The sequence below is a fragment of the Panthera onca genome, chromosome A1 (assembly GCF_046562875.1).
Source record: "Panthera onca isolate mPanOnc1 chromosome A1, mPanOnc1 haplotype 2, whole genome shotgun sequence".
NCBI classification, from domain to species: domain Eukaryota; kingdom Metazoa; phylum Chordata; class Mammalia; order Carnivora; family Felidae; genus Panthera; species Panthera onca.
In genome coordinates, this window is record NC_138339.1 from 11,067,258 (window position 1) to 11,085,233 (window position 17,976).

General features: G+C 41.2%; 1 protein-coding gene across 2 annotated transcripts in view; it reads right to left on the minus strand.

Moving 5' to 3' along the window:
- DNAH5 (dynein axonemal heavy chain 5) overlaps nucleotides 1-17,976 on the minus strand; it is a 284,081-nt gene that overhangs the window by 19,549 nt on the left and 246,556 nt on the right. For both annotated transcript variants that reach the window (XM_078444422.2, XM_078444417.2), the window contains exons 66-72: nucleotides 16,554-16,797; nucleotides 15,442-15,556; nucleotides 14,759-14,949; nucleotides 10,205-10,326; nucleotides 8,275-8,424; nucleotides 4,183-4,428; nucleotides 5-224 (exon numbers count right to left, since the gene is read on the minus strand). In XM_078444422.2, the coding sequence (XP_078300548.2) occupies nucleotides 5-224; nucleotides 4,183-4,428; nucleotides 8,275-8,424; nucleotides 10,205-10,326; nucleotides 14,759-14,949; nucleotides 15,442-15,556; nucleotides 16,554-16,797 (1,288 nt within the window). The remainder of the gene's footprint in view (nucleotides 1-4; nucleotides 225-4,182; nucleotides 4,429-8,274; nucleotides 8,425-10,204; nucleotides 10,327-14,758; nucleotides 14,950-15,441; nucleotides 15,557-16,553; nucleotides 16,798-17,976) is intronic.

The window sequence follows — 17,976 nt, forward strand, 5'->3', positions numbered from 1 at the left end:
TCACCACCGTATGTTCTTTTCAATCCTGCCCGGAGGCCCTGTGGAGGCTCATTGGCAAATTTAATGGACATCTGAAGGAGCGTAATGGGGAAGTGCTTATGAACTTCGGTGGTCATCCATAGGCGGAAAGCATCATGGACGATCTCAGTTTCTACAATTATGTCCATTAGCTCATCCATGAAATCGAGCCCCAGATGGCAGTTCTGCAGAAGTGCCCATCCCCCCTAAGTCAACAAGAATAAATGGAAATTAGGCTATTTCATGCTTCACCCAGAGATTCAAATTAAGACATCCTTTAGAAATTGAGTAATTAAAATTTAACAGAGAAGCACTAAATTAATCCAGATAAAAATCTATGGATACAATTACGTTTAGTTGAGATAAGTGTATTTTTTCTTGTCCCTCAACATACCAGCATGCCAACTGCAGTGATAATGTATGGTAGGAGCTGTGAAAAAAAAAACACAGTGAGGCCTCAAAAGAGGTAACAGCACTGCCATGTACAGATGGTTGGATGAAAGCATCCATTTAGCTCAACCTCCTCCCATGTTCCATGAGAAGTACAACAAACGAACATTTTTGTCTTACATTTTTATTTATTTTTGAGAGACAGAGAGAGACGGAGCACAAGTGGGGGAGGGGCAGAGAGAGACTGAGACACAGAATCTGAGAGAGGCTCCAGGCTCTGAGCTGTGAGCACAGAGCCCAATGCAGAGCTCGAACTCACAAACTGTGAGATCATGACCTGAGCTGAAGTCGGACGCTTAACCGACTGAGCCACCCAGGCACCCCTTCAAACAGACATTTTTAAAGGCATGAACTCTTAAGTACAAGGACAGTGAAGGTGGAGACAATACCAGTAACATTTAAAGCAGACTCAAGAAAGCTGAATCCTCAAGTAGCATTCAAGGCAACCTGAGACGTAACCTGATTTATGCCCCATAACATCAAACACTCAAGAGTAGGTGCTAAGATGTTCCTCTGGAAATGGAGAAGACAGGCTCACACAAGAGCCTCTGCTAAAGAAAAAGAGAAAGCTGATTTTTTTTAGGGGGCAAAATAGACAGGGTCCAGACTGGAGGACATCCGCACATGAAGGGTCTAGGAACCTCAATGAAGACAGGTGAAAGAACATTTACCTGCTCAATTTTGAGGCCTATTACCTCCCTTCTCCCGTGGAGTTCCCAGAATACTGGCGGTAGGGCATATACCCTCTAAACTGTGGGAAAACCTTCTCTGGGGAATCTGACCACTCTAAGGACAAGAGCCTTAGAACACAAAAAGCCCTACTTTTGTATAACGCATTTTATGAGCATAAGAATATTCCTTGTATAGGAGCGCCTGGGTGACTCAGTCAGTTGGGCGTCCGACTTCGGCTCAGGTCATGATCTCACAGTCCATGAGTTCAAGCCCTGCGTTGGGCTCTGTGCTGGCAGCTCAGAGCCTGGAGCCTGCTTCAGATTCTGTGTGTGTCTCTCTCTCTGCCTGCCACCACCACCCCCCCCCCCCCCACACACACACACACTCATGCTCTGTCTCTCTCTGTCTCTCAAAAAATGAACAAACATTTTAAAAATTTTAAATAAAAGAATATTCCTTGCATAAAGCAACAGAGGCAATAATTTAGTTCACGTAGTAATAATTTACTTAATATCTAATCTATAGACTAGTTTGGCTAAAATGATCTATAATATTCAGATCATAATCTGGAGTTGTTTTCTTGACTGTAACTTCAGATCATTTAGGTTTGACTAGTGCAGCCTGAGTTATTTCTCTTTCCAAGAAATAAACCAAGCACCAAATCTAAAATCTTAGTATAAAACTGATTGCTGTGAAATTTCACATATCCCCTTATATTTTCTTGAGGAATATAGAGTGCTGCTGAATAAGGAAACTATCGTTGGTCCCTTGAAAAATGTTAATTGGCACTGTTCACAATTTTTAAAAAATTAAATGTAAAACATAACAACCACAGAAAGGGTTGAGCTGCTTTCTGTCAGCCAGCATGTAGGGGCATCTGAGAACTTTGCTGTTTCAACCCTCCCCATGGAATCTGTTAGCTGAGTCTGTTTCTTGGGAATTGCCACATTGTGTATTAAGTGTTTTGTGTTCTTCTTACTGAGTGGATCATCCATGTTGCCTGTCATATTGCCTCAAACCTTCCTTTTTCTTTTTTATTAACATGTTATTTACTTTATGTTATTTTTATGTTTTGGAGCACGTGGGTGGCTCAGTCAGTTGAGTGTCTGACTTTGGCTCAGGTCATGGTCTCACGGTTTGTGGGCTCGAGCCCCACATCAGCCTCTGTGCTGCTAGTGCAGAGCCTGGAGCCTGCTTCCAATTCTGCGTCTTCCTCTCCCTCTGCCCCTTCTCTGCTTACACTCTGTCTCTCTGTCTCTCAAAAATAAACGTTAAAAATTAAAAAAATATATTTTATGTTTTAACTAATCTCTACATCCAACATAGGGCTCGAACCCACAACCCCAAGATCAAGAGTCACACGCTCTACTGACTGAGCCAGCCAGGGGCTCCACCTCAAGCCTTTCTTACAAAACTTTTAAAAAAACTATAACCTCTGACAATTTATAATCACACTAATAATAATAATAAAGATTTTTTTTCTTCTACTTCAAACTAAACTACTAAACAGAAAACATGGATAAACTGAATTATTCCATTTATACTCTAATTTAGTTTCCTGAAACTGTATTTATTAAACACTTATTTATTTTAAATTAGAGTTAAATAATGTCGGTGTTTTTGTTCTAAGCATAGTAATATGCGGAGGAAGGAACAGAGGAAGTGAAAAGAAGGGAGGGAAGAGAGGAGAGGAGGCCAAGAGGAGGGAGAGGCCAGGCATTCTTAAATGTAGATGCTTGTTTTCATCTCTGAGCACACTGTGCCCTCCCAACTGCAGATCAAATGCTCAGACGTAGCACAGCATATGTGAGCACCCACTTCCCATCCCAAACCTTCACCAAAGCAGGGGCAGGGCACAATTTGGAAATAGAAGAGGTCCAAGGTAAATGTGGGGGTTCCAGAACCTAGTAGGTTCAGGTCTAGACCGGAGGAAATGGACCAGGATGCAGCACAGCAATAAGGGTCTAGATTGAGCGGCCAGGACCTAGAACCCAGTGGTTTCGTCGTTGGCCTGGCGATGGGGGTTTGGGATGGCGTGAAGACAGCCAGTTATGTCGTCAGCAGGGGAATCCCCTGGAGGGTATCGAAAGAGTTTTGAGATATGGGAAAGAGCTCAGACTCAGGGAAGAAGGAGTAGGTCTGGTCTGAAAAAAAGCCAGAAAGGCATCTAGACGAAAACTGCACGTTCTCCAGTAGGAATGAGAAGCCAAGTGCTTCTGCCCTCCCTGCTTGGTCAAGGCGTGGAAGAAGAGGGGAGCAGGGGTGAGGGATCCTACAGGCAGAGCTGGACGTGCCAGACCAGAGTAAACACATGAGGGCCCTGTCCTGGAGATGGAATTCTAGAGACAAAATGGAAGAAGGACCTTCAGCATTCAGTTCATTTAAGTCCCTGAAAGTGCCCCAGCTCTGGGTGTGGCTATCCCATTTGCGAGATCACCATACGGTGGCCCCCACGTGAGGCCTGGGTATGGCATGCTCTGCATGCTACAGAATTTGCAAGCCTCAGAGGGTTCTAGGAGCCCCGCCTGGAAGGTGACAAGCCAGGTTTCCTAAAACCTCTGGTACCACTGCGGGGTAATGGCAGATTCCTGGCCTCTGAAACCTGGGCCAGGCATGGGGGGCTCCAGGGCATAGATCACGCATTCTGGAACTCAAGAAAGGCATGGTATGGTGGATTCTGGAATGTGGTGATTCCAAGAGCAGAGCTGGAAGGGCCGGCGCATATGGTGGAGGCAGAGTTGGGGGCTATAGACCCCACTGAGGGTTGGAGATCTGGAGTGGGGCTTCGCATTATGCAAACTGGTTGGGAAATAACATGTCCTGGTCGGCTAAGTTTTCCATAAGTCACGGTTCAGCAGAAAAAGTCTTAAATTATATCTAATTTTTCCATGAAAATTTCCTAATAGACATTCTACTTTTCCCTCTTTAGTGAATAACACACAGTGCATAAATTTAAATTCTTATTGATGCTCAAGTTCTTTTCTGCGTTGCTATTCTATAACCTGCAATATCAACAACATAAGAGTAGACATTTGGCCTCACATTCGCCATGGTCTGTTGTAAGAGCCTGCGGGCGTGGACCTCCTGGCCCTGGCCCATGGACACATAACGGGTGTCTATTTTTAATCTCTTCCCCAGGGCGATGATGGAATCCGTGGGATCTGAGCCCATAGACAGGAGACAGATGAGTGGTGTCCGCGGGTCAGATTCCTCCCACGTCTTTTCCAAGTCCAGGATAACACCTTCCGCATACTTCCCTCCCATGGAGTCCATGATGTACTTGCGGGCCTGTCAAAGACAGTACAGGAGTCACAAAAAGTGGCTCTATCCCCTTCACGTGTCTGATGCACTGTGGCTTCCAAAGTTCATTTTTATAGATTATCTTGATGCCCAGAGTAATTCTGCTTAGGGAAATAGGACATAGACATTTTTCTTGTTCTATCTCCACTCCATAGGTGGAGGGGCTGTGTTATTTGCCAACACACATCGCACAGTTCAAAGACCAGAACCCAAGTTGGTGGACTCCTTGTCTGGAACCTGGTTCAATACACTGGCTACTTCCTGGTACATAAAAAAATGTAAAATATTAGGCGACTGTATTCTTTAGGATGCTTTAAGAGAAATGCACATGCATTCCAATAATCAAGTAAGCAGCACAATGCCTGGGGTTTAATGGATACTTATCAATAGATAACTACTGAATGACTTCTTGTTGAATGAAATATATTAGACACTTCCTGAATGAATGCATTAATGTTTTAAAGATTTAGTCCATAATTGTTCTCCTAATCACTGTCATATCTTTCCATTTTTGGCTTATCTCCCTTACCGTTAATTTTGGTTTGACTGAAATACATGCTTGCAGTATCACAGGCTATGTCAACTTATCAACCATATATAAATATTTTGAACAACACAGTCTCTTTCCAAATAAGGTAAAATAATTATGTTAGATAAAATACTATTGTGAGTATGACCTTTAGTCTATATTCTCCCTCTGGTAAAAATTGGGTGCCCTCAAAGAAAAACTTCCTTCCATTCTGTTATCTTCTCCCACCCCATTAGAGTAAGACCCACGTTTTTTATCCCCGGTGGGATTCCCCAGAAGAATTGCTCTCACATAATAAGCAGAGCCCAGGTGTGGGTACGACATGAACTGTAACTTTTCCAGGTGCAGGGCAAAGTGAGCCTTGGTGAGGTGGACCTTAGTAGGACCCCACTTTCATTCCCAGAGAAACACAAAACAGTTGTAGGTAGAGTTTCCCTTAAATCAGAGAGGCTTCAGATAGCCAAAGTAAGGGTGGTACTGGTTAAACCATTGTTTTTGACTTAAAAACATCCAAAGTTTGATTTCAGTCAGTAATACAGGCTCTTCTTCCATTTTGAATACCTAGCTATGCTCTATCCATTCTCAAAGTGATTGCCACACCCTACGTCTCTGAGCTTAAAAATGGTCAATCACACCTCTGCACCTGTTCTTTTCTGGGTGCTTTTGAGACATAAATGTGTATGTACCATGTGACACCCTCCGAGAGTGCAATGGTTTTGCAACCAGGCCCTCAAATGTCCCCTGACATGGGCAGTCATACTCAGCTGAAATACCAAGAACACGCCTGATGCTGCTTATGGGAAATGGGGACTGAATGTACCCACACTGTAGACCTTCTAATATGCTTCCCAAGAAAGTGTCTGGTTGAAAATCACAAAAGGAATATAATGTGAGCATAAGAATTTCAGAGGAGAAAACATTTTTCCAGAGAGGACTTCTAGATCTTAAGACTTGGGTGTTATCATAGGGGCCATGGGAAGGCACTGAAAGACTTTAAAAGCCAAGGAATAGAATATCTTATTTCCATTTCTTATTTCCATTTCTGTATGTTCTCTAGAACATACAGGATTGACTAGGGTGGGCAAGAAGGAGCAAGAGGAGACCCCAGTTAGGAAGCCATGGCTGTGCCCAGCCTATAGATGACAGACGCCAGGATGAAGATGACAAAGTTACAAAGGAGCTTGTAGACTTAAATTTTAGCACTGAACCAAATAAAATGTTACATGAGGGGGTAAAAAGGAAGGAAGAGAGGAAGGGAGGGAGAGGATGAGAGGAGAGGGAGGGAGAAAGCAGAGGAAGTAATAAAGAAAGAGAAGGAGGGAGGGAGGAGGGAAAGAGGGGAGGAAGGAAGTGAGAAAGAGGGGAAGAAAGGGAGGGAAGGAGGAAGAAAGAAAGAGAAAGAAAGAAAAAGAAAAGAAAAGAAGGAAGGAAGGAAGGAAGGAAGGAAGGAAGGAAGGAAGAAAGAAAGAAAGAAAGAAAGAAAGAGAAAGAAACGAACTACTTGAACTTTCTACATTGTCCTTAAGGCAACAGTTTGACAATTCTTTTGGGCAAGATAAAAGTAATGAAACTGAGAAGAAAAACTGAAGGAAGGGTGATCTCAGTTGCCCTGTATTGCAAAACTCATTTTTCTTTTCTCAATAAATCATTGAATCTAGTTGTTTTCATGATTCCTGGGTACCTACATGGATTCTGGAGATGGTTACTCCATACGGTTTTAATGCTCCCTCTGGAGAGTGAAGCGCTGAACTTCCTACATCCCATTATAAACCCAGCCTATTTTTACTATATGGCTTCTTGGGAGAAGCACCTAAGGAATCAACCTGAGCTGAATATTCAAGCTGAGTTTTTCATGTGAAGGCAGGATACCGCAGGTCTTGTTAGTGACATTTCCATGATGGTGGGCCAGCAAATTAAAAGTCTTTGAAAAGATGGATCTTTTGGAGGCAGGATTCACATTTAAACCATACGTAAAATTCAAGGAATCTTAAGCCATCTCCTGCATCAGGGGTGGTGAGGCTTTCTGGGATCACAACTATAGATTTGGGAATACTGTGCTACCCTCTCATCTGCCTCTCCTCCTAGTGCCTTCTCATCATTCCTATTTAAAGAAACGTTCTTTGACTACTAACAAAATGGAGCAGCCATATCATGTCTAAGTTAATATAAAAATGGTATGGAAGAGCAATACATCACCTTTATGTTATACCTATGTGACAACTTAAAAACATGGCATTCTCATTCATTCTTGTACCATTTAGAACAAAGTAGATTAGTAAATCATTTAGCCCAAACGTACACCTCGCTATATTTGTTTATTTTTTCATTTTGCACATAGGTACTGCTAGAAAATTCCAAAGAAGCCTCCAAGAAAATTCACATTGGGATTAAAATTTTCAACATTTCTTTATATTTCAAAGGAAATTCTCCTTAAAAATATTCTCCTAGGGAAAGGAGGACCCTCTTGCACTGTTGGTGGGAATGCAGCCACTCTGGAGAACAGTTTAGAGGTTCCTCAAAAAGTTAAACACAGAACTACCCTACAATCCAGCAGTTGCATTGCTAGGTGTTTACCCAAAGGATACAAAAATACTGATTCAAAGGGACACATGCACCCCAATATTTATAGCAGCATTATCAACAACGGTCAAGCTGTGGAAAGAGCCCAAATGTCTATCGATTGCTGAATGGATAAAGGAGATGTGGTACATATATACAATAGAATATATTACCCAGCCATAAAAAATGAAATCTTGCCATTTGCAATGATGTGGATGGAATTAGAGTGTATATGCTAAGTGAAATAAGTCAATCAGAGAAAGACAAATACCACGATCTCAGTCATATGTGGAATTTAAGAAAGATAATAGATGAACATATGGGAAGGGGAAAAGAAAAAAAAGGAGAGAGGGATGCAAACCATAAGAGACTCTTAACTCTAGAGAACAAATGGAGGGTTGATGGAAGGAGATGGGTGGGCGATGGGCTAGATGGGTGATGGGCATTAAGGAGGGTACTTGTTGGGATGAGCACTGGGTATTATATGTAAGTGATGAATCACTGAATTCTACTCCAGAAACCAATACTGCACCGTATGTTAACTAAAATTTAAATTAAAAAAAAAAAAACATATATATATATTCTCCCAGGTGTGCCTGGCTGGCTCAGTCAGCGGAGCATGTGACTCTTAATCTCAGAGTTGTAGGTTCAAGTCCCACACTAGGTGCAGAGATTACTTAAAAATAATAATTAAAAAATCTTTAAAAAAATATATTCTCCTATTTTTTCTAATATGTACTTTTTACCTGGGCAATGGTTCTGTCAGGACACCAGGATCTAATAAGGAGAAGACGTCTAAAGCAGTCAAGAGATTTATCATAGGCATTTGGAAGGGGTTCTTCCTCAGGGTTTTCCTTATCAAACCAAGTTTTCCACATTTTCTCATTTCTTGATATCTGAAATATCAGGGGATAAGAATTGCATCACAGCACAAGAAAATCTTTTAGTAATAGTTCACAGATATTTTTCATCAAACCTTCTGACCATTCCAGACATGTGTGAAAGATATCCTTTGACCTTTTCATTATTTTATATTCTAGTAGCAAAAAGTGTGGAAGTCTAAAATCAAATGTGATTTACGCTAAAGTCACTCTGTATTAATGCCAGCTTACACCTAGTTTTTGAAGTAGGGAGACTCTTGATTTGTTTAATATCTTCTAATGCCTTTGTGGTAACAATTTTGTAAGGAATAAAGAAATCAATGAAAACTCATTTTCATTATTTTAAGGAAATCTGATTTGCTCCATGAAATCCTCTCATGATCAAGAACAAATTCATTTAGTTATTCACATATGCTTCCTCATTTCCCAGGACCACTCCTGGCACAAAAGAAGACATTTAACGCATGTTTATTATTGAACAAAAAGCTTTTTGGTCAATATTCTATTAATCTAGAGTAATTTGAAATATACCATTTCATATCATCATCGAATGAATAATGATACACATGTTTCCTTTAGGTAATTGAGAAAGAGGAAAAGAATACAGTCCATTATCCTTTAGAGCTTAAAAACTCAAAGAGAGACAAGCATTCTGTCGGTAATCATCTCAAAAACATAGAACAAACAAACAACATCTGAAGATAAATGTAATCCTATGTTCTCTGGTATATTCCCTTCGATTAAAGCCCCTGGTATATTTCTGGGAGGCCTAATCAAAGGAAAAGGCATTCCAGATCTGTATTTAGAAAGTATCATATAAGAGTAAAAAACAATAACTTCCCTCAGTCATCAAAGACTATATGACATGGAGGGATTTCAGCACAAGATAATCTCCATAAGACAGCAACTGTTACTGAACAGATATCAGTCCAGGAAAGGTCACTAGCAGTCACCTTCGAGGGGAATAAGCTAGAGTGCATTAAAACCTCCCAAATGAAAGTTATTTCACTACATGGTAGAAATAATGCAGATCACCAGACATAGGCCAAAACATAAAAATACATAAAAACATACAAAGCATTTTTAAAAAGCTGAACATTAAGCTTCTGGTCAACTTAAGCTGGGAGGAAAGTGAAGAACCAACCTTAGCACAGGTTCTGGTCATAAAAAAGCCTACAACTCATGGCTGAATAAAGCCACCTTGCTGTCAGTGTGACCTCTCTGGTCTTCTGATTTTTAAGAATCTGTTTCCTGGTTTGTCTCAACTGAACTCTCCAGACCCAACTTCCATGATCCCAGTACATACACAATTCATAGGGAACTGGCTGGTTGGGAAAGGACAATAACTTGTAAAGATAAGGGGCCAAGCACTGGCATTAGATGTAAGTCCAGATGCCTGGCTAAAGCAATATAATGGTGGAAGGACAAGGAGAGGAAGAAGAAGAGAGACAAGGACAAATGGGCAGGCATTTAGATACAGGCTCTTTGTATTTTTTTTTTTCCATTCAATCTCCTCTTAACTGTATCTAATGATCTAATTAAATCTATCAGTTTCCCCACTTGTGGATTTCCAGTTGGTGATACTGACATATGGTACAGGACAATAGTAGTTAAACTTGGGTGGAGTTCGCTTTATCAGAGAGTTGAGTGAGCATGAGCAAGGTCAAACACAGGTAATACCATTGTATGAGTGACAAAGTGAAAAAGTCTCTCTTCTGCAAATACTGTAGCTGGTGATAAATCAGGAAGCTGCTCCCCATGACACTGCCATAAGTTTATTCAAAGCACAAGTTACCTGATCAAGGACATCAGAAAACTGTCTAAGTTTGCTGAGTGCCACTAAATTCAGCCAGGTCATGTCCAGGATCCATTTGGATGGTTTAGGAGGACAAGCTTTAAGGTCCAATGAGGCACCTCCTTTAAAATTAAACATATAAAGTTACTAGACTTTTCTTTCTTTACTCTAAAACAGTCTGTTTACAACAGCTTTTGCTTACACTTTTCATTTTAATTATTTTACAACCTTGACATTTTTTTAACTCAGAAAGGTGTCATCGTAATGGACAAGCTTTAAAATTTAATAAAGGAATAGATGATTTTAGAAAAACACACTTGAGAATCAGCAATATAAGTGTGGCCCAGGAGGATGCTGAATTCTGTCCTAGCCCCATCTGGCCAAGGTCTGGGACAAGGCAGCTCATCGGTCTGGGTCTCTGTTTCCAAATATATGTACGCTGGGAATAATGAAGGCTGGATGTTGTGATAATGACAGAATGACAGAAAACACATGTGTAAAGCACACGAAATGGGATCAAGACCAGAGCAGAGGGTCACTAAATGAGTAGCTACTGTCAATGTTAAGAAGTGCATGATGTTCACACAAGCTCTTTCAAGGAGAGAATTTATCTAGAAATGTCAGCAGCACTACATGTGTTTAAAGAGTTCTCATCTATAAATCAGCATATTATCTATATCCATTTTGAGCACATCCAAGGATCCTGTGTTGTATCACTTATTTTTGGTCAATCTAACCACAGCAAATATTTCCAGTGGGTAGTGACTCTTATGTTGCTGCTGATTTACCTAAGCTCCTGGCTCACCTCAGAAAAACTAAATGTGTGAACAGTCATATTTGAAGTCAGAGGAAGAGTTAGAAAGTCTTTATAGGATATAATATGCTGTTCAATAAACACCATCTATCAAAATGTTTCAGGGAAAATATGCTCCAAGCATAATTCTTAAAAGAATATAACCAATGCATTTGGTTACCTTTAAGATCCTTTTCTGAACAGAGCAGGTCATGAACAAATAACAATACTCAAGATATTTATTGAGCCAATCTCTACTTTATCCAGGTACCCCATGGACCCCACTAAATTACTATCTTTTGCCAAATCCATCTTAGTATATTCCCAAGAAGGTGAGTGTGGCCTTGAAGCAATTTTGATAAGATTATTAACTCACAAAATCAAAACAGATTGCTTCAACGGCAGGGAGTAGTTAAAGACCTAAGGCCAGGGGCATTGTGTTGAAAAGTGTCATACCGATTTCTATGGAAACCGTCCATTTTCCAACAAACTCAAAAGAATGAGATATTCACTAGAGAGTTAGGGAGAAGCTATGTATGGGAAGGAAAGGGTGTTTCTTGCAACCAAAGCATTATTCGTTGTTTAGTAGAGTAACTGTGTCATGAATATCTTATCTGCTTTAACAGTGTACAATGGGTCACAGAGAATGATTGTAATGGGTTGGGGACAGATGTATTTCTGGATAATATGGCACCAGATTAAATGTACTTCTGATGAATAAATGGTTGGAATAGGAATAATTCAAAATAAATTCTCAAGATGATTGAGACTTACGCTGTTGCTTTCATTCTGGAAACCCTTACTTCCGGAAAAGGTAAGTTCCAATTTTTAAGGTAATACTTTGTAAAAATGATGTGTTCTTGTAACAAAAAAGGTATACAAGTTACACCACACAGTTATAAAGCGGTATAGCCAAAGCAGATTTAGCACGCCATCTGGACTGATCCTTTCCCACCTTGGAGATGAGCAAATTAAAAGACCAGTATCAAAGTACTGTTGCTATCTGAATAACATTTTCAGGGTGCCTGGTGGCTAAGTTGGTTAAGCATCCCACTCTTGATCTTGGCTCAGGTCATGATCTCGCGGTTCGGGAGTTCAAGCCCAGAGTCGGGCTCTGCACTGACAGCACAGAGCCTGCTTGGGATTTTCTCTCTCCCTCTCTTTCTGCTCCTCCCCTCCTCCCTCACTCTCTCTCTCTCTTTCTCAAAAAAATCAAAAACGGGGGCGCCTGGGTGGCTCAGTCAGTTAAGTGTCCGACTTCGGCTCAGGTCATAAGCTCACGGCCCGTGGGTTCGAGCCCCGCGTCGGGCTCTGTGCTGACAGCTCAGAGCCTGGAGCCTGTTTCAGATTCTGTGTCTCCCTCTTTCTCTGACCCTCCCCTGTTCATGCTCTCTCTCTGTCTCAAAAATAAATAAATGTTAAAAAAAAAATCGAAAACGTTTTTAAAAAATCTTTAAATAACATTTCAAACAAGTGAACTCCCTCTGCAGGGGAGTTCACTCACTGGGTAACTGTCACTAAACATAACCAGCAAAGAGCAATCTTACAACGTAACTGCATTCCGAAGTTTCTTCTGACACTCCGTTTCATAAAGCAGCATTCTAAAACTGTTGAATGCCAAAGACCCACAAAAGCTGTCCAGCCTACGCCAGCCGGGGACTAATCAAAACAAACTAAAATACTAAAGAAAATATCACAATGCCTATCATTTGCTGAACACGTTCCATGTGCCGAGATTTACAGAAATTGTACGACTTCTCAAGAATCTGATGATGTAGATTTGACTATCCTTGTCTTACAGCTGAGGAGGCTGAAGCCTGAAAAAAGTTAAAGAATCTGCTTGAGACACTCATCAAGAAATCAGCAAAGTCACTATTCTCACTTAGTCTTGCTAAACCTAATCCCACATCTGCTATCATCATGCCAAACTGTAACACACTTTACGGTATTTCAACCAGACCTGGATGCATTTCATGAGGAAATGCATTTCGTGTCGGGAACAACTTGCCACAGTAAATGCCCATCAGCTGGAGGACCAGTCAATGAGACAGTATTATTGGAAGGGCTCGGCGAAAAAGTCAACCCCGACACCAAACATCTAAGGGATGTCTCCCCAGTTCATCCACGTGCTCCAATTTAGGAAAACTGAAAAATAAAGAAACCTAAGGAGCAAGAGTTCGAGGGTTAGAGACAAAGAATTAAAGACAGAGAGAGAGAGAGAAAGAGAGAGAGAGAGAGATTGTCCATAAATCATACATTTCTTTTTTTCTTTTTAAGTTTCTTTATTTATTTTGAGAGAGAGAGAGAGAGAGAGAAACCAAGAGAAGGGAGGCACAGAGAGAGAGGGAGAGAGAGAGAGAATCCTAAGTAGGCTCTGGGCTGTCAGTACAAAGCCCAACACAGACCTTGATCTCACGACCCTGGGACACTGAGACCATGACCTGAGCCAAAACCAAGAGTTGGATGCTTCACGGACTGAGCTACCCAGACGCCCCATAAATCATACATTTCTTTTTTTTTTTTTTTTTTTTTTTATTTTTGGGACAGAGAGAGACAGAGCATGAACGGGGGAGGGGCAGAGAGAGAGGGAGACACAGAATCGGAAACAGGCTCCAGGCTCCGAGCCATCAGCCCAGAGCCTGACGCGGGGCTCGAACTCACGGACCGCGAGATCATGACCTGGCTGAAGTCGGACGCTCAACCGACTGCGCCACCCAGGCGCCCCAAATCATACATTTCTAAGTTCAAGTGTAACCAAATGAGTCTTTGTTGTTTCTATAAGATACATATGCAAATGCATATTTAAACAAACACGAATATGCATTTATTCACATATGGCTGTGGACCCACACATACCCCCAGGGCACAGCATGTGCCTACCCACACCCCTTCCCTACTGCTCCTTCAGGGTCCTTTTCAAGTTCCTCTGCAAATCTACTCTCCAGGTAAACATGAAAATCTCCCCCCCCACCTACTGTAGATAAAATTGTGTCTCATCTATAAAGAGATGGCTTAGAAAGGTGTAGTAGATAAAGCCATTTCGACCCGAGCATCATTTCCACAGTTACTTTAAATATTTTTTGTCCAGACATTCAAGAACGTGACTGCAAATTTGTTTCCTAGCCTTCCACTGGGCTGTATTGTGCAGTGGCACAGGGGACCTGCCTGCGAGCAATGCCTCAACAGATACAGAATCTGCAAGATGAGCTCCACAATCACCCCCCCACACACACACACACACCATGGCTCCAGCCTCAGTCATGGGAGGCTTGACTCCCACCAGAGCATTGATGCTGTCTTCCTTTGATACTCTTCCTTTGCATGTCCCCAAGGCCAGCGACCCCTGCTCCTCCAGGCCTTTACTCACTTGTCCATCTCTCAGGGAGGCCTACCCATTAGATACCCCACTAAATATCCCATTTAGAATATTAATTCCCAGTCCACATACCCTGTAACTCCCCATCCCCCTTTTCCTGCTTTGCTTTTTGTATAGTGCCTACTAGCTTCTCCCATACTACACAATTTACTTGTTGTTTTATGATGTGCCCCAAGTGCCTAGTCTGTGCCTTGGCATACAGTAGTAGGTTCTCAATAAATATTCATGCAATAAATGAACAAATAAAGTATTTCACGTATACGCAATCTCCAATGACATGCAAGGAAACTACTGTAGCCAGAAAAAAAAAAAAAATACCGCACAAGACCTTCAAAGAATTTGTACATCTGGACCCGTGTACAACGCTTTCCATTGTTATACTGACCTTTAATAAGGGTGAGAAACTCTTCATGCTTCACTCGGTTCCTCTGGATGTCGATCTTCAGGGTAAGCAGCAAGGTGAATAAGAACTTGTGCTCCTCATACAATCCCCGGGCTGCATACTTGTAAACCTCGTAAGTCATATGCTCAATGATATTAGCAATCCTCTTGCTTGTGATTGGGCTCTTGGCCGACCTGCAGGAGAGAACACTTAAATCCAGCTTACCCCACTGCCCTTTCCCATTGTCCATAAAAACAACCTCTTTAACGGCAAATACATAACTTTGGAGAGCCAGTTCCTTTGTACACAAGAATCAGCATCCTCGATCGAAAATAACAAGCATTCTCTCAACATAAAATGACATAACAGAATCCTCAGTGTTGCCTAAATCGATTTTACCCGCAGGGTAATGTCACTCACAAAAAAAAAGTCTTGGGAATTTTCTTGTGTAACAGAAACACACAAAACCAAAGGGATCAATCAATGGATGAAGAGTTGATGGGCCTGTCTCTGAGCATAAAATGACAAATGAGAATGATTTGTTAACACCCTGGTAATTACACTACACTTAGATTAAAAAAAGAAAAAAAGACTCAGTAGCAAAAGGAAAAGAAGTTACAAATGTAATGTCATCATTCTAGCCCACAGATATAGAATTCAGCTTGGCTTCCTGAGTGCAGACGTACCGGGCTAAGGAAAGGTCAAACAAGCCAAGAAACTGGCGGAGCGAAGTCTGATACATTTCATTAACCAAGCGCATCTCAGTGATGAGGAAGTACAGGATGCTGCCCCGTGTTGCCACTGAAAGACAGAGAGCAAGGTTGCTTGTGCTACGAGGGTGGAAAATAAATGATCTGTGCCCAGACCAGCCTAAACTCTAAATGAAAACAACAAGTTTTATTTTTATCAATGACTATCTACCAGCTCTGAGAGTCTAGAGCAATGCTCATTATATATATTTAACTCTTATTTATAAGCTCTGTGTAAGCACTCTATTTGTGTTTATCACACAGCATTTTTCCATTTTAGAACCTCTTATGGATTTAGAACCCTTATGAATTTCACTATATTTTTTCATAGGTAGAAAAGGTAACTGATGGGATCGCAAACACTCTAACACCCAGCAAGGTGTGTAGGCATTTTATGGACCTCATTCTTAAGCTCCATGAGGAAGCCTTGACTAAGCTTGGGGTCAGGGTGGCAAAACAAGGCATCATCGCAAAGATGATGCTCCTGACTCTCCATCAGCAGATGATGCTGTTTTGATTATTTTTTCGGAAAGAATGATAATTTTCTAAAGGGAATTGAGTTCTTTTAGCAGGCCCCTCTTGTAACCAATGAACAACACTGTTTTGCAAATTGCTGAGTAAGACTAAAGCACTCCCAGGAGACCAAAGAACTACCTTCCTAATACAAAGACTGCAAACAAAACACCAGCTCATTGTGACCAAATGATAAAGAACTAATAAGCAGCCCATAAACGCTGCACTAATTCCTTAAATTTCAAAACTGTAGTCAGACGTTCTTTAAAAGTTCTCCCTTTCTACTTTCTAATTTAAAAATAAGTTCACAGGGACCTGAAAGAATTTGCTAACTAACATGGATTATCAGCACCTAGAGAATTTACACCATTAAAAAATGTTTTCTCCCAGTCTTACTGTATATGTCCCAACGCAACGTCACAAAACAGGAGCGGCCACCCCACTTCACACAGCCCTTACTTCCTTCAGTTTCTCTGATTTTGGTTTGTTTCTCACTTCATTTTCCTGTGACATTTGTCTTTCATTACCAAACTCACCAGGTCTGTATTCCTCCCGGGCTGAGTTAATCTGAATTTCTGTCTCTGCCGAAATCTCCAGCTTCTGTGTCACCTCTTCCGCGGTCTTTTTTGTGTTGCTCAGCACGACGATGAGACTCTCGTCTTCCACCAGGGACCCCTGGGTACTCGTCAGCCGGTAAAGCAAATTATCTTCTAGCTCCTTCATCCTTCTTTTGTTTGCAGTTACATCTTCTAGGAGATGAGTTCTCTCTTTCTCCAATTCCTGTTAATTTGCATAAATATATTTTCTTCCTTAATTAACAACTATTGTTTGGCCATCCCTGACGAAGTTCACCTAGAGGACTGTTCTCAAGCTCCTGTAATGTAGTTATCATATGTGGCTGCAGGAACTTCATGAAAATAAGAGGGGAGCTAATGGAGGAAAGAATTGGTAGCAAACAATGTGAAACTTACTAAAAATACTATCAATATCCACCGAACCGTCTATTTATTTCCTAAAGTCAAATCACGTTACGTGACTTTTGTGATTATATTTAAGCTTGTTTGAAAAGTGAAATATATTGAAAATATATTGAAATATATTTGAAAAGACACACACAGATCTCTCAGAATAGATTCATTGTCTTCCCTTAGTCTCTTACTGATAAGAGCTCTGTTGTTTGAATGTGATTATGTTGAAATAGTATCCAGTTCTCTGAAAAGCAAGGGTCCAAATGACAGGCAAACAACCTGTACCACTGCTGCAGGTACATTTCAATTGAAAAATGTTCTGGGCCTGAACAGGTGCTACTCTCTCCATGACAAGTAAAGTTTTACATCTTTTCTGAAGATCTTTATAGATAGCTGGGGAGAGAATGGTTTAGAAAGATTATTGTCCATATTGGTTACTTCTTCTTCTTGGTGGTTTGGAGAGGGAGAGTCCATGGAACAGAAGGAGAAAAAAGATGGGACCAGTGAGGATGGGGAAGCAGGGAACAGCCGTGACACAGAACCAGCCAAAGGCAGGGGCGCCTGGGTGGCTCAGTCGGTTAAGTGTCCGACTTTGGCTCAGTTCATGAGGTCACATTTTGTGGGTTCGAGCCCCGTGTTGGGGTCTGTGCTGAACTCTTGCTCAGAGCCTGGAGCCTACTTCAGATTCTGCGTTTCCTTCCCTTTCTGCTCCTCCCCCGCTCTCATTCTGTCTCACTCTGTCTCTCAAAAATACATAAATGTAATTTTTTTTTAAACTTAAAAAAAAAAAAAAAAAAGAACCAGCCAAAGGCAGCAGGAAGCCCAGAGGCAGGAAGACAACAGAGAGGATGAGCCTCTGGCACCAAGTCAAATTATACACAAAAGTCAGATTATTTAATGAGAGGCTCTAATTCTGAAGCTAGTAAAAGAATCAAAAATGGAAAGGACAGTGAGGGGCAGAAAACATGAATAGACACTTTTCCAAAGAAGG